Source organism: Dromiciops gliroides, chromosome 5 (assembly GCF_019393635.1).
Source record: "Dromiciops gliroides isolate mDroGli1 chromosome 5, mDroGli1.pri, whole genome shotgun sequence".
Lineage (NCBI taxonomy): Eukaryota > Metazoa > Chordata > Mammalia > Microbiotheria > Microbiotheriidae > Dromiciops > Dromiciops gliroides.
The window spans coordinates 100778433-100795778 of record NC_057865.1 but is presented as its reverse complement, the minus strand read 5'-3'; the positions used below and the strand labels follow the sequence as shown (position 1 = coordinate 100795778).

The window sequence follows — 17346 nt, the reverse complement described above, 5'->3', positions numbered from 1 at the left end:
CCCCTCCTAGGACTGTTGTGAGGATCAAATGAAATAATATTTGTAAAACACTTACGACTGTGCCTGGCACACAGAAGTTGCTTAATAAATCCTTGTTTTCACTCATAAATTGTTTGTCATCACCAGTAAAAACAACTATCAATTACTTATTAGGGCATTATCTGTAGCACCAAATTCTCATTCCAAAAAAAAATAAATAATCAAAAGGATTAGGTGCAGGCAAGAACAAGGTTATCTATCTAAGGGCATAAATGGTAGACTGAACATCTCAGAAACAATTTGTGTCTTATATTGTATTCCAAAAAAAAAAGTAATTCTAGATAATTTCTTGCTTTGTACTGTCTTCTCTGATAGTAGATATCTATCTTAATAAGTGACACTTCAAGTACTATAATAAGTATACATAAATGGAATCAGAATCAGAGATGGAATGCTATTCACTCTTTTTTCTTTCTTTCTTTCTTTTTTTGGGGGGTGGGCGGGGCAATGAGGGTTAAGTGACTTGTCCAGGGTCACACAGCTAGTAAGTGTCAAGTGTCTGAGGCCAGATTTGAACTCAGGTCCTCCTGAATCCAGGGCCGGTGCTTTATCCACTGTACCACCTAGCTGCCCCTTGAATGTTATTCACTCTTGAAAGGGTCATGTCAGAAATTAGTGTCAAGGGGCAGCTAGGTGGCTCAATGGACAGAGCACTGGCCCTAGAGTCAGGAGGACCTGAGTTCAAATTTGGCTTCAGACACTTGACACTTACTAGCTGTGTGACCCTGGACAAGTCACTTAACCCCAATTGCCTCAAAAAATAAAAAAAAGAAGTAGTCAGTGTCAACGGTGAGTTCTCTAATCTAAAATCACTTTTTAAAAAAAGAATAGATTTTATAGATATCTTTTTCACATAGCTTACATTTCCCTTATATCCTTCCCCTATCCCTCTCAGAGAGTTGTCCCTTAAAACAATTTTTTTAAAAAGCAGCAAAACTAATTAATATATTGAAAATAATCTGACTTTATATATTCAATACTCTATATTTGTGGGCTTATACCTCTGCAAAGGAGTAGAGGAAAGTATCTTCAGCTCTTTTTTGGATCAAAACTTAACCATTATAATTTCAAATTATTCAGTTTAATTGTTTTATTATTGTTATTTCCATTTACATTGTTTTGGTCAATGTTAATATTGTTTTCCTGGTCCTTCATACTTTATTTGCATCAATTAATATAAGCCTTTTCATGCTTCTCTGTATTAATCACTTCAATTGTGTCTTACAACACAATAATATTCCATTACAGTCATGTATCACAATTTGTTTAACCATTCCTCAATTTAGGGCACCTTGGTGATACAGTGAGTGGGTAGAGTACTGGGCCTGGACTCAGAAAGATTCATCTTCCCGAGTTCAAATCTGACCTCAGACACTTAGCAGCCATGTAACTCTGGACAAATCATTTAACCCTGTTTGCCTCCATTTCCTCATCTATAAAATGAGCTGGGGAAGGAAATGGCAAACCACTTCAGGATCTTTGCCAAGATGGAATCACAAAGTTTCAAACATGACTAAAACAACTTAACAACAACAAAAAATGATTTATATCTACTTCATTACTAGTACTTTGCTACCATACACATAACAAATATATCTATAAATATTCTTTTGTGAATATGGAGCTTTTCCTTTTTGTCAATGACCCCCCTTGGAATATATACTTACTAGTAGAATCTCTTACTTATGGGCTTTTGAGCCTCTTGTATAATTCCAAATTGCTTTCTAGAATGGTATTTTTTTCACAGCTCCTCCAACAATGTATTAATGTACTTATATTTCCACAATCCCTTTGACAGTGATTCTTCTCTCCAGTTTGCTGGGTGTGAAGTGAAATGTCTGGGTTGTTTTTATTCGCATTTGTTTTATTATTAGTGATTTGGAATATTCTTTCATATGGTTGTTAATAGTGTATAATTCTACTTTTGAGAACTATTTGTTCATATCTTTTGATGATTTGTTATATTGGGAAATGGCTTTTGGTCTGGTATACATGTTGGTTATTTATAGCTCTTATCATAAATTTTACTTACAAAGATTTTTTTTTCCCTCAGTCAACTGTTCCCTTTGCGATCCTAAATTTGTTCATTTGGTTTGGGCAATAGCTTCTTAATTTCCCTATCATCTTATCGATAGAGGTATCCCTTGTTTTCATCTCCCACATGTAGTTATGAAAGTTATATGTTTTGTTTCTCATAATTTTATAGTATGACCTTTATTATTAAGGTCACATATTCATTTTGAATTTAGTACAGAATATGGTGTAATATGTTGTTCTAAACCTAATTTCCAGCAGGCTGATTTTCAGTTTTCTCAGCAATTCTTAGCAAATAAGGAGTTATTTTCTAAGTATATTGTCTTTTTGTTTTCTTATTCTTGTTTCCCTAATATGTTCCATTGATCTACTTTTTTCTTCATTTGTAATCAGTAGCAAATTGTTTCAATAATTACTATATTATACTATGATTTGAGATATGGAAGAGATTCCCCAACCCCACATTCCTGTCTTTTTTTAAAAAATCCCTTCATATCCTTGATCTTTTGTTCCTCCAAATTATTTTTGTTATTTAATCTGGCTCCTTAAAATATACCTTTGGTGACATGCATGATAGAAATAGTACTTAATATGCAAATTACCTTTAGTAGTATTGTCATTTTTATTATAGTGGAGCAGCCAAGCCATGACCATGGACTATTCTCCAAATTAAGTTGTTCTTTATTTCTTTAAGGAAAATTTATAATTGAACACATAAAAGTATTAAATATACATTAATAGATTGACTCCAATATATCTTATGAATTTTTGAATTATTTTTCAGTGGACTTTTTGCCCTCTAAATTTTGATATTAGTTGACAGAAATACCATTGCTTTTGTTTTGTTTTGTTTTGTATTCTGAAACTTTTGCTGAAGCTATTAGAAATCTCAACTGATTCCTCAAGACTTTTTCAATAAAACATATCATGAGATAGGGATCCCCCCCATTCTCTATCTTTAAGTCTATAATTTCTCTCTTTTGTCTTCTTGCTATTGGTAGCTTTTCTATGATTAATACCAAATTTTGATGAAGAGAGGCATCCTTGCTTTACTCCTGTATATATTTTTAAAAGCTCCTAGTATATCCATATTATATATAATGCTTACTTTTCATTGCAGATATTTTTTATCATACTTTTAAGAAGAGACCTGTATGCTTATTCTTTTTCATATTTTGTGGTATTCTTTTTTTCCATAAATGAGAAATGTACTTTACTAAAGAGTTTTCCTGAACCTTTTAAGATAATCAATTTTTTTTATTTTTCTGTTTGAATATGATTAATTATGTTGATTGTTTTCCTAATATTAAACTCTTTGCATCCCTGGTATAAGTACAATTTGGTCATAATGATAGATTTCTTTTTTTTATTTTAGGTTGTCATGGTTTTTTTGCCAGGACTTTATTTTTCAGGGTGTTTATTTATTTAAAATTCTATTTTGGGTGCAGCTAGATGGTGCAGTGGATAGAACACCAGCCCTGGAGTCAGGAGTACCTGAGTTCAAATCTGGCCTCAGGCACTTAACACTTACTAGCTGTGTGACCCTGGGAAAGTCACTTAACCCCAATTGCCTCACTAAAAAAAAAATTAATTAAATTTTTTAAAAATTGATCTATAATTCCTTTTCTTTGCTTTACCAAATTTCCTGGGCTAAGGTATTAGGAATACCTTAGCCCAGTAAAAAAAGTTTGGTAAAATGGTTTCTTTCTCAATGTTGGAGAATATTTTGTGTAGTATAGGCATTTGCTGTTCATTAAAAGTTTGGTAGAATTCTCATATAAATTGATCTGAACTAGGAAATTTTTTTCCTCCTTTGTTAATTCCTTTATAACTATTTTATCCTTTTCTGACAATGGATTATTTGATATTCCATTAGTGTGGATATTTTATTTTTCAAAAGGTGATATTTTACTTCATTTGTATTTCAGGTATATTGTTATTTAATCATGCATAGAAGGTTTTTCAAATTCTCTTCTCTTCTAGTTTTGTTGTGATTTCAGCTTTTTCTGTTTTTATTTTGTTTATCTCATTTTCTACCCTCTTACTTTTAATTGGGCTAAATAAATACTTATCAATTATTAGCCTTTTCAAAGAATCAACTTTCTGTTTATATGTTCTGTAGCCTTTCTCGTTTCCAATTTATTTCTTCTTTTGTTTTCCCCTTTTGTTATATTGGGTTTGTTTATTTGTTGACTTTTTTGTTTTTTTCAATGCATATTCATTTTATTAATCTTCTTTTCTTTTTATATATATATAAGCTTTTAGGGTTTTGGTTCTTTGGTGGTTTGCTTGTTTGTTTTAATCTCTGAGTATTATGTTAACTCTATCCCAGAAACTTGGATGTGCTATCTCTTCACTATCATTCTTTCAAATAATTGCATTGCTTCTAATATTTGTTCATTGACCTCATTATTTATGATGCCATTATTAAGTCTCCATTTGTGGAGGTTTGTGCCTTTTGTTTGTGCTCCCTGAATTGATTATTATTTCTTTTGTGTTGTGACCTAAAAAGATGTGCTTTGTATTTCTCTCCTTTTACACTTATTTGCAAATGTTCTATGTGTTAACACATAGACTATTTTTGTAAAGAGCCAGATGGTGATGAGAAATATGTATATATTTGGTGGTCTCTTTAAGAAGGAGAAATAAATCTTTTAGCTCTAAATTCTCCAACATTTTGTTAATTCTGTATTTTCGATTTCTTTATCTTTCTGGATAAATCTAGCCAACTCTGAGATTGTTCCTACTAAGTTGAGTCTTGCTCTCAGTAGTTTCTGCCAAGATGGGATTGATCCCAGGCTGATTTCAGATTTGATAGAGTCACTCCCACTGGCCTCCAAACAAAGTTTCTTCCATGGCTCTCTTTCTTTCCTTCTGATTATTCCCTCCTCCAAATGAGAAATGTCTTCCTTTGCTACCTTGTATATATTTGGATTTATTTGTATTAATTTGCATATGTGCATATATGCTTACATATATGTATATATACATATATGTATATTTATCTTTCCTATATTTTTATTTGTATATGTTGTCTCCCCTTATCAAAGGTAAGCTCCCTGAGAGCAGCTCCTTGAAACTGTTGCCTTTTGGTGTTTTATTCCTAGCATCTAGCAAAGTACCTGGCGCACAGTAGGCTCTTTAATGAGTACCAATTTATCCGTTGTCCTAGATCACACAGGTTCTGATTATAACAGGGTCAAACTGAGTAAGAAGTCTTACACAATTTGAAGAAACCAAGTCCTATTTCAGGTTTTGTGGCATCAATGTGCTACACATCTTTCTGTTCCTGCTATTTATAGAATAATGGAATAGATCCTAGAGCAGAAGAGCAGGAGAAAGGTACACTAACTATGGAATGAAAGCCTTCACTTGGATTGGAAAGTTAAAAGACTCTGCAAAGTCTGTTATACAAATTGTCAAAATAGAAAAGGTTCAAGGGTTTTTATTTTAAGTGAAAATACAAAAGTTGAGGCTCGTGTATAAATTGAAAGGTTTTAACACTGAAGCAAATAGGTAAGAAAAGGCAGTAAACATTTGAAATTCTCTGAAGCCCTGAAGGATAAAGGACTGAATTACTTCAGTGAAGGATTAATGAGAAAAGTTTCAACTTCTATCCTCTTTAAGGAGAGTGATTGAAATAACTGTAAATACAGTATGGAAATGGTGCCTTTGCCCCAGCGTGACAAATTCAGAGGAGATGGAGCAGGAATTTTATTCCTTCTTGGTGTTGTTCAATTGTTGCAGTCTTGTCCTACTCTTGGTTACCCTATTTGGGGTTTCCTTGGCAGAGATATTTCTGCCGTTTCCTTCTTCAGCTCATTTTACAGATGAAAAAAGAGGCAAACAATTGTGATTTGCCCAAGGTGGCACAGTTTTTGAGGCTGGATTTGAACTCAGGTTGTCCTGACTTCAAGCCTGATGTTCTATCCATTCTGCCGTCTAGCTGCCCCAACACTCCTTCAGAAACACTGACCTATCTGAATCAGTTAACAATAACAATTAATTTTAAAAGTTTTTTAAATTATTATTTGAAAAATCTCAGATGTCCTATGACCCTTCCCCACATGCCACAATGCAGTTAAGCTCCCCTAACCACCAAAAATGGACAGCTAGGTGGCACGGAGGATAGAGAACCAAGCCTGGAGTCAGGAAGACTGCTCTTCCTAAGTTCAAATCTGGCCTCAGACACTTATTTGCTGTGCGGGTCTGGGCAAGTCACTTAGTTCTGTTTGCCTTCGTTTCCTCATCTGTAAAATGATCTGGAGAAAGAAATGACAGACCATTCCAGTAGCTTTGCCAAGAAAACTCCAAATAAGGTCACAAGGAGTCAGACACAACTGAAAAACAACAACTAAAGACACCCAAAATAGCTTTACTGTATTCTGGGGCCTGGTGTCCTGAAATCATTACTGCCTCCTAAAAACTGAATTTATCTTAAAGACTATTTATTTGAGAATGCCTTTGCTACTGTATGCTGGTTTATCTGCTCATACTTTTTGAAACTTGCCACATGTGAAGAAAATGATAGTTATATTTCTGATGTTTAAGAAAAATATATTTGATTTGCTGTCTCACTGGATGTCCAGTGATCATCTTAAATGCATTGTGTACAAAACAAAACTCATTATATCTTTCCCTAAATACTCCTATTATCCTTATTACTATTGAGGGCAACACCATCCTCCCAGTCCCTCAGGCTCACAGCCTAGAAGTCATCCTGGATTCCTCACTATCTTTCACCCCCACACACACCCCCATATCCAAGCTGTTGCCAAGGTCTGCCGATTTTGTCTTTGCAATCTCTCTCACATATGCCCCCTTGTCTTCTCTGACACTGCCACCACTCTGGTGCAGGACCTCATCATCTCACCTTGAATACTGCAGTAACCTGCCTCAAGTCTCTTCCCATTCCAATCTATCCTCCATTCAATCATTGAACTTATTTTCCTAAAGTTCAGGTCTGATCCTGTCACCCCCCCATACCCTTACCCTATAAACTCCAGTGGCTTCCTATTGCCTCCAGGAGCAAAGATAAAATCCTCTGTCTTATGTTCAGGGTCCTTCATATCCTTCCCTCCTCCTGCCTTTATAGTCTTCTTATCCTTCCTCCCCAACACAGGCTCTTCTATCCATGTAGTGGCCTCCTGGCTATTCAATAAACAAGATATTCCATCTCTGGGCTCTGAGCATTCTCTCTGGCCATCCCCCATGCCTGGAATGCACTCCTTCCTCTCCTCCAGCTACTCATTTCCCTAGCTTCCTTTAAGTCCCAACTAAAATCCCACTTTTTATAGGAAACCTCCAATCCCTGTTAATTATAGTATCTTCCCTCTACTAAGTATTTACTCTTTTTCTGTGTATACCTTATTTGTACATATTTGTTTACACGTTGTTGCTCTCATTTGATTATGAGCTCCTTGAGGCAAGGACTGTCTTTTGACTCTTTTATATCCCCATAACTTAGCCCAGTGCCTAGCACATATTAGGCATTTAATAAATGTTTATTGAATTGGATTTCATCAATTTACATTTTAGTAAACCAAAGCCCAAGAAGGTAAAGAGACTTGCCCAAGGTCACACAGGCAATGAGGATCAGAGTCAGGACTTGAATCTAATCCTCTGATTCCAGAGCCAGAACTTGTTCCCCTGTGCCATGCTACTTTTGCTATTTGCCAGCAGCAATTATCATCCTGTACCTATATGAACTCTATCTTATATTACATTTTCTTCTTTTATCTTGGGTCCCAAAAATTAACCCTAATTTCTCTAACACTGAGTGTTTTAAGAACTAGAGAACGTAAGGAATAGTGCCTAAACACTATCATTTAATTCAGTAAATAACCATGATTCAAATTTTTATTACTTAGCTGTGGGCTTTCTGTCATGATTGACTATCTCTGTCACAGGAGGATGTGGAAAAATCAAACACTGATCATAGAATTTATCCTTCTGGGATTTCCCATCAGGCCAGAGATACAGATATTCCTTTTTGTACTCTTCTCCTTGTTCTATGCTGTCACTCTTCTGGGGAATGGCATCATCCTGGGACTCATCTGCCTGGACTCTCATCTCCATATTCCCATGTACTTCTTCCTCTCACATCTGGCCATTGTTGACATGTCCTATGCCTCAAATAATGTACCGAAGATGCTTGCAAACCTACTGAACAAGGACAGAGCCATTTCCTTTGCTCCCTGCATAATACAAATATTTTTGTATTTGGCCTTTGCCCATGTGGAGTGTCTCATCTTGGTGGTGATGTCCTATGATCGTTACGTAGCAATCTGCCATCCCCTCCGATATACTGTCATCATGAGCTGGAGATTGTGTACTACTCTGACCATTGTTTCCTGGGCATTCAGCTTCCTCCTTGCCCTGGTCCATGTGGTTCTCATTTTGAGACTGCCCTTCTGTGGACCCAGGGAAATCAACCACTTCTTCTGTGAGATCCTGTCTGTGCTCAAGCTTGCCTGTGCTGATACTGGACTTAACCAGATTGTTATCTTTACAGCCTGTGTATTCATATTAGTTGGCCCTCTCTGCTTAGTCTTGATCTCCTACATGCGCATCCTCTGTGCCATCCTGAGGATCCAATCTGGAGAAGGAAGAAAGAAAGCATTCTCTACCTGCTCCTCCCACCTCTGTGTAGTTGGACTCTTCTTTGGCAGTGCTATCATAATGTACATGACCCCTAACTCCAGCCATCCTGAAGAGCAACAGAAAATCCTCTCTCTGTTTTATAGCCTTTTTAACCCTATGTTGAATCCTTTGATCTATAGCCTGAGGAATGCAGAGGTGAAGGGTGCTCTGAGGAGAGTGTTGGGGAAGGAAAACCATTCCCAAAATATGTGACATGAGCATAACCATTTCCTATTCATTGGTATCCTTGGTGCTCTTTCATCTATCTGAGTATAAATCAAAGTTGTCTGCTTTCTCTGTATCTCTGTTAAGATAATTTCAGTGACTCTGTACTTCCTGTTGATCTCATGAAGTTTAATTTTCATAATATTCTCCCTATTTTACTACAGTAAATTTGATAAGGTTTCCTAAGGACAGATTCAAAATGTAAAGTTTATATTGGGCTTATGCCTTATGCCCAGTAATAAATATTTGCTTCTAGGGGGTCAGAGAAAATTTTTTGTAATGTCCCAAACTATATAGAGAGCCTATGAGCCATAAATTCCTTGGTCTTGATCTCATTTATTCATCTTGATCCCAGATTTGGATTTCCTTTTTTATTTTTGTGCTTTTCTTCCATTACCAAAGGACTTTGTTACAAGCCTGTATCTAGTCTACTATCCAGCCCTCATGGGACTTCATAGGCTGTTGGTCCCATAATTTATTAATCACCCAATTACCCATCTGGCTAAGTCACCTGACCGAAAAGTATCCCTCATACCTTCTGATAGCATGTAGCTACCTCTTCTCTAAATCTCCTTTAAACTCCTTAAAAATCTCCTTAAATTAGTCTTCTATGGCACCCCTATACACACACGCGCGCGCGCGCGCTTACAAAGCATTACCCTCCCTCAAAAGGGTGGATGTGAAATTCAGAGCCCTTAAAAGTCACTTCATCCAACCTCCTATCCTATGTAAGAATACTTCCATTGTATGAACCCTGGATGAATTATTGCATCATATAATTATGTTATTGTTGGAGGAAACCTTGGAGGTTGGTTAAAAATCTATTGTCTGAAACATCAAAAGTTATTTGTTCTACAACTTCTTTAATGCAATAATATATGATATTATAGATTAGTTGCCCATATTTATATTTTTGTAGACTATAAGGCCCCTTAAAGCCAAAAGATAATATCACTTTTATATCTATATTCCTATTAGCTTGCACAATGTCTGTCACCTGGAAATTATATAATAAATAATCATTAATTAATTTGCCTATTAGAGTATAAACTCCAAAATGGTGTCTTAATTGTTATTTTTTAATTTCCACCATCTAAGAACACTATGATGCATATAGTAAATGCAATAATAGAGACTATTTGGATAACTGAATCTAGCATGAGCTCCAAGCCAGAGTAATAATGATAATTATACCAATTCATATTTATATAGTATTTTAAAATATATGCTTTTCTATACCAATATATTTACGACCTAAACTTTTTTAATAAAATTTGTACAGAATATATTTCAATTCAACAATATATTTCAATTCCAAAAAATATGTAGGAAATATTTCTAGAAATATTTAATTTATTCCAAATGAAAAAGTGTCAAAATTTACTATGATATTGCTCCTCACAAAAATCTAGAGTAATTAGATAGACATCAAAGTAGAATTAAATTAAGAAAATATTCCAAAAGATAACCAACAATAATACATTTTGCAAATGTGTCCTATTGAAATGGAATGGGAAAAAGGAAAGTTTAGGGGCAGCTAGGTGGCACAGTGGATAGAGCACTGGCCCTGGAGTCAGGAGTACCTGGGTTCAAATCCGGCCTCAGACACTTAACACTTACTAGCTGTGTGACCCTGGGCAAGTCACTTAACCCCAATTGCCTCACCAAAAAAAAAAAAAAAAAGGAAAGTTTAGTGATTTAGATATGCATGAAGCATCTAATGATTCTTCCATAACATTCAAAAATAAAAACTTTACTGTTATTCAGGTAGAAATAACATTTTAAAAAACCACAATAATAAGGAGGATAACATTTTAGGATAAGATGAAATACACTAGAAAAAAAGAAATTAGATTTCTAAAGACAATATTAAAAATATTATACCCAATAGATATAATACAGAAAACTTAATGGAAAAATCAAAGAATATATGTATTTTTCAAGGTTAGTGTGACTTACCAAAAAAAAATTAATCATGAGCTGGGCCACAAAGACTACATAAGCAAATATAATAAAAAATATATTATATACATAATATGTAGGATGACAATAATATGAATCAAAATTATAGATCTATATGTAAACTATAATGAATTATTAATAAGTAAATTATTTTTTAAAATAACAAATGGTACTACATATTTTTTAAAACTATAATATTCACCTAAAGGAGCAACTAGAGATAAAGTTATACTGCTGAATGTCTATTTCAAAAAGTGAGAGTCATTAATTAATTGAGTCTCCCCTTGAACAATTAAAAAAAAAATCAACAAGCCAAACAGTAATGGGAAAATAAGACCGAAGCAAGCAATGCAAATAAAAGTTAACCTCCTACCCCCCAAAAAAGTTGAAATGATAAATTCAGGAGTAAAAAAATAGATAAATCATTTGCAAATCTAATTTTTAAAAAGGACAAACCCATATCCCCAAAATTAGAAATAAGAAAGAAGAGATCATTTCAAGGGATGGAGATATATAGATAGATATATCAGTTGTGTGTACCACACTATGTTAAGAAAAACAATACTTAAAAAAGAATGATTAACATTAAAAAATATAAAAGACTAGTTTTAACAAAGCAAGAAGTTGATTACCTAAGTAGATGGATCTCAAAAGGAGAAATAAGAGACACCATTAAAAAGCATCCTAATAAAAATGACACTAGGCACAAATGGAATTCTACCAAACTACTCAAGAACAAATTACTTTCCTCCTACCCATTTCAAAGCATAAGAAAGTTGGTCAGCTACTCAAGTCCTTCTATAATGTATATAAAAATTTGATTCCAAAACTGGACAAAACCAAAAAAAAGATTATAGAACATATTAATAAATATCAATGCAGAAATATAAAATTAACAACTAGCAATTAAAATATCATGGTATATACAAAATTTATGCTTAATCTCCAAGTAGGATGTTTAACTATATGGGAATGTTTAATTCCAGGAAAATAATTAATACAGTAAATCATATGAACAGAAGAAAAAAATAAAGGCTGTATGATTATTCCATTTTTTATTGAGAAAACATTTGGAAAATACATCACTTTTAAAACATTAAACATGTGACAATAGATATTTCTATAACATTGGGAAAAGTAAATATTTCAAGTCATAGTATATATATATATATATATATATATATATATATATATATCTTTATAAAGTGGATAAAGACTAGAAGTAATTTCACTAAAAACAAACAAGCATTAAAACCTGCCCAAAGCTGCCAACTCTTGCCATTCCTAATGGAACAATCTTGTTAACAATAGCATTTAAAATAGGCATTAAAAATGAGTTAGCATTGACAATGAGAAAGTTAAAATTCTTCCAATTATATAATATGTGTTTGTAAATGCTGAGAATTACAAACTAAATGTTAATGTTCAGAGTCCAAAGAAAGGTCCTAGAGATTTTTTTTTCTAATTAAGATTAAACACGCCTCCAAGGGCTGTTTGATGCTTTAAACCTATGCCCAAGTAGATGAGTAACATAGTTGTTCAACTATACATGACTTTTTCTCAAAATGCCCTCAACTTGAAACAAATGTTAATTGTTATCTGAAACTGTATGCATTAGACTTAAATAATGGGGTAGAAGAAAAGGGACATTTCTACAAAGGAGGAGAAAAAATGAGCTGCCTTGTCTTCTCAGCCTCCATGTTTGGACTTGTACATTCTCTTCCTTAATGAGAACTTCCAGATCCTAGGCTATTGGTGCCTACTTCTATGTGACACCACAGGTGGAAAACTCCTTATAAAACATGTGACTCCCCTCTCTATGGAAAAGTAACCTTGTTATGTGGACCGACTCTGATGTGCCCACAATAAACTGAGAAGAGCCACTAGAACCTGCCAAATCCTGGGCACTAAATCTGCAGGGTAGGATGATATATTTTTCAATGCCTTTCCTCCTCCCTCTAGTGACATCAAAACCATCTCATTCAAGGTCCTTATTTCCTCCAAAGGAAGATGTATAGTTGTTTCCTGGCCCTCTGGAGACTTTGGTCATATCCTTGTCTAGTGAGTGATTTGCATCTCTTCCCCAGCTACTCCCCCACTCCAAAGGGGATCTCAAGTTAAGCTAGAAATCTTTTACTTGCTTGATTTAAAATATAACAAATTTATGTCTTGCTTTTAGCCTAATTTGTTGTTTTTTTTCTTCTGTGGAAATCTTAAAATCACACACACACAAAGCTTCAATGAAATAGACTGCATAGAGATCATGGTTATGTTCAATATTTATAGAATTAATATTCCCTGTAGTTTCAGTTATAATAAAGAATGACCTGAACATGCATGTTACTGTCATAATAATAATATGCTATGAGTAGAGGAACAGAATGTGGAGGTGGGAAGAGTTATATTACTAAAGTGTGAGCCATAGGAGAGAGTTCCATAGCTTGGGGCACTCAGGAAATGTCCATTTCTTCTTTCCAAAGTTCATAGCCTTCTGTACTGCTGTAATACTACAACCAAGCACACTAGGGTGTCTGAGAAAGGAGAAAGAATTTTGCTTTTTCTTTCTCTCCTAGGCAACAGACTAAAATTAGCATAGAATAAACAGTGGGTAATATGGTAGTGGTGTGTGGGGAGGGAACAGGTGGTGTCACTTATAAAGTGCTAAAATGGTACCCCAAAGGAAAAAAGGACTGTGCAAGTTACTACACTGAAATTTAAAAGATGGGAAATTGCTCTAGGAGTGAGTGGTACTATAAGGCAAAAAAAAAATCTCAAGAGAGCTGGATTCTCATCCAGGCTCTGCCATTAACTTGCTGTGTGACCTTGGGAAAATCATTCACCTCTTGATCTCTGTAAAATGAAGGGATTGAACTAGATGATCTTTAAGATTTCTTTGAACACAAATTGTTGCTGCTGTTCAGTTGTATCTGATTTTATGTGACCACATGGACAAAAATCCATGGTATTTTCTTAGCAAAGATACTGGAACAGTTTGCAGTTTCCTTCTTCAGTGTGTCCCTATTTTTTACAGATGAGGAACTGAGGCAAATAGGGGTTAAGTGACTTGCCCAGGATCACAAAGTTAATTGATGTCTGAGGCTAGATTTAAACTCCAAACTCATGCTCTAACCACCCATATGCCTATTTATTGAAAATTAATAGTCTCTGATAAAAATCTCATCATCTGAGAGCAAACATTCTCTTTCTTTATACAACAACACTCAAGTGGATCTGTGATTGCATTTATTCAGAAGTTAGTTTCTCCCAGAGATGCAGAACATGATCCATCCATGCCTATCCATCCCCTGGACTTAAAAAAAATCAGCATAGTTGGGTCAACCCAACATATTGGAGGCTTTCCTCAATGTCTCCTGACAATACAAGAATATCAGTGGAGAATCCTAGTTGTCCATCCGTCATCCTTCACTCCTATCACAAAAGCAGTCCATTTTCTCTTCTTCTCATACAATTCCTTGATGTTATTATTTATTTCTCTTCTCCTTCAGAATTCTTCATTGGTTCTGTATTATAGCCTGTTCACACTGATTATGTGCCTCTTCATTGCCATCAGTAGTATACTCCTCTTTATTTTATCTAGTATACTGTATATTCTATGTCTTATTGGCATATAACAATACCAGTAAAATGATAGTATTAAAAAGTTGGGTCTTTGCTTTCAAGGGAAGCTGGCAGTCTGTAAAAGATATATTTGAAATGTTGTAAACGCAATCCAGTTTTTCAATTCCTCTTCTTTTTTCAATTCTGGACCCAGTCCATCTATATTGTCTGGCACAGATATGCATACTGTCAGACAGGCTCTTTAGAGTTTCCATCCAAATTCGTGTTGGACTATGGAAAATAACCATACTTCAACCACTTGTTCTCTCCTATGTGGATAAACTTACCAAATTCCTTTGATTGATTATTGAGTTCTACTAGAAGACTCTGCAATGTCATGGGACTTGATGCAGTCAACTCAATGTCATCCAAAAACAGGACCAACTTGGAAATTTTCTCAGAGAATCCTTTTTGGACATAGATTCTGCCCTCTCTCTCTCTCTCTCTCTCATCTGTCACCTTTGGTGAACACACATCTCATTGTTTTATGTTTCACCTGATGTTTACTATTTTTTTGGTGAGGCAATTAGGGTTAAGTGACTTGCCCAGGGTCATATAACTAGTAAGTGTCAAGTGTCTGAGGCCAGATTTAAACTCAGGTCTTCCTGACTCCAGGGTCCATGCTCTATCCACTGTGCCACCTAGCTGCCCCCTGATGTTTACTATTAAAGGGTCATTTAGCAAGATTATTTATATAATAGCACCTAGCTCTCAGGATTGAGAGAATAAAATGAGGTAAATTTGCAAAATGATTTGTATTATATATATATATATATATATATATATATATATATATATACATATATATACATACATACTATTTGTTGCTATTAGTGATGGGGGGATGGTGGCGGTGGTGCATAATAGCATCTTATAGTCTATAATTTTTTCAGTTAAGTATAAGATGACAAAGATATGGCCCATTATTGGATATTGCTTTGAAAATTATTCTTATTATACTATGCCTGAAAAACAATCAAACACTGCATACCTTCTTATCCAAGATAGGAAGTGAGGATGGATTAATTGAGCTTTACTTGACTACACCTTAAACCCAAATCACTCTGGCTCTCACTGATTGGCCAATAATAGGTCCCAACCCAAACCTCAGTTGGTCATTGGGTTTTGTTGGCCATTGGGTTTTGTTGGCTCCTAGTGAGTGTTAATAGCATTTTTTTCTGTTCTGGCTAGAAACCCTGACGTTTTCCCCTCCTAGACTGATTTTTTTAGTAGGTAAAAGAGGCCATTGTTTGCTTCATTTCTTACCTAACCTTAATCACTGAATGGGTATTGCCTCAGACAAACTGCTGGGAAAGACCTTAGCTTAAGAAGGCCAAGATCTCCCACTGCATTGGGGCCATCTCAAGTCATCCTGATCTTTATCGTGCCACTGGACCCAGATGGTTCTACAGGAGAGTGTAAAGCTAGTAATTTTGCACAGTCCTGCCTCACTTAAATCCAACTCATTTGCAAGTTAAGACATCACCATCCTGATATCATGGTCCTCTTGGAGAACAAAGGATAAACAACTACACACACACACACACACACACACACAAGTTGTCTCTCTGTCTCTGTTTCTCAGTACTGGGAACATAGCATCCGGAGAGATCACAAAAGTCCTCATGTTGAAGCATGTATTTAAAAAGGAGAAATTCTCAACTGGAACAGATGGAGAAAGAAGGGAAACAGAGAAAGAAAAGATATTTAGTCATAGAAAGCATAGAGATCCTTAGAAATTCAGATCTGAGCTGGCAGAGTACAATAATTTGCCAAAGAAGTTTAAAGCAAAGAAGGATATGTGTTTTTCCATTTAAAAATAACATTTTATTTAGTAGTAGAATTTTAAAGGAGCCTACAAAGATGGAGAAGAGGGAGGATTTGAAGCAAATTACAACAGTAAAAATGAAAAATAAAGTATGGAGTCATTTTTTCTTCTTTTTTCATCTATCTCATACTAAGGACAATAATTTAGGCTATCTTATCTATACCTCTGATTTATTCAAAGAATATTGGTAGATGCAACTCAATAAAGAGAATAAATCTCAAATAGCTTTGATAATCAAAGACAGGTTGTGAATTCACAAATTCAATAAATTGAATTTCTTAATTTCAAATTAAGAAATATCTCTGAAAATATGGTCCTAAAGAAGAGATATAAGAAGACATCTTCACCACCTACCCCTCACTGTTTTGCAGAAGTAGGGAGTATGTGTGTATAGAACATTGTATCAACTATCGTTTTTTTTTTCAATGTATTAGTCAATTTTGATGGGTTTTTCTCTTCAAAAAATTCTGTTATAAAGGATGACTCTCTGGGAAGAGGCAAAGGGGATGGATGAACAGAGCAGCAAATTTAGGTGACATAAAAACAAAAAATATAAATAAAATTTTATTTTAAAAAATATTCCTGTCTTTCCTTTCAAATGTAAGAACATACCCAATTAAATGAGTGAGAATCTTTTATAGCTAATTCTGTGGAAATTCAGATCTCTTCAAGAATGAAGGATGAAGAACAACAATTTCTGAGAAATTTAGTCAAGAGTTATTATGTTGTGTCATTTTGTATTGTCTGCGGTTATATATTCAGGAATGGAGTGAAAAATCAAAAAATTTTAAAATTAGAATTTGAGTAAGAACCACCTAAAACAAAGTGGGAGATGAAATTCTTCCTACGACCTCCTGATTCTTGTAATAGTTTTTGTTTGGGATAATAGGAAAACCCTTGAAACTGTGTTGAAGTGCTCAGCGCTCGGCGACCTGGGACTGGTATCATTTTCAACTCACTGGAGCCGGGGTCCCAGAAAACTCCTCCATCATCTCCCG

General features: G+C 34.8%; 1 protein-coding gene across 1 annotated transcript; it reads left to right on the top strand.

The window, feature by feature from the left end:
* The first annotated feature begins 7959 nt into the window (after positions 1-7959).
* LOC122729244 (olfactory receptor 2A5-like) lies at positions 7960-8928 on the top strand. The gene has a single exon (XM_043967990.1). It carries the CDS (start codon positions 7960-7962, stop codon positions 8926-8928), a length of 969 nt encoding a protein of 322 aa, XP_043823925.1.
* The last annotated feature ends 8418 nt before the right edge of the window (positions 8929-17346 follow it).

Coding starts and splice junctions, on each gene's coding strand:
- LOC122729244 (XM_043967990.1), top strand. CDS start 7,960: ATGATTGACTATCTCTGTCACAGGAGGATGTGGAAAAATCAAACACTG.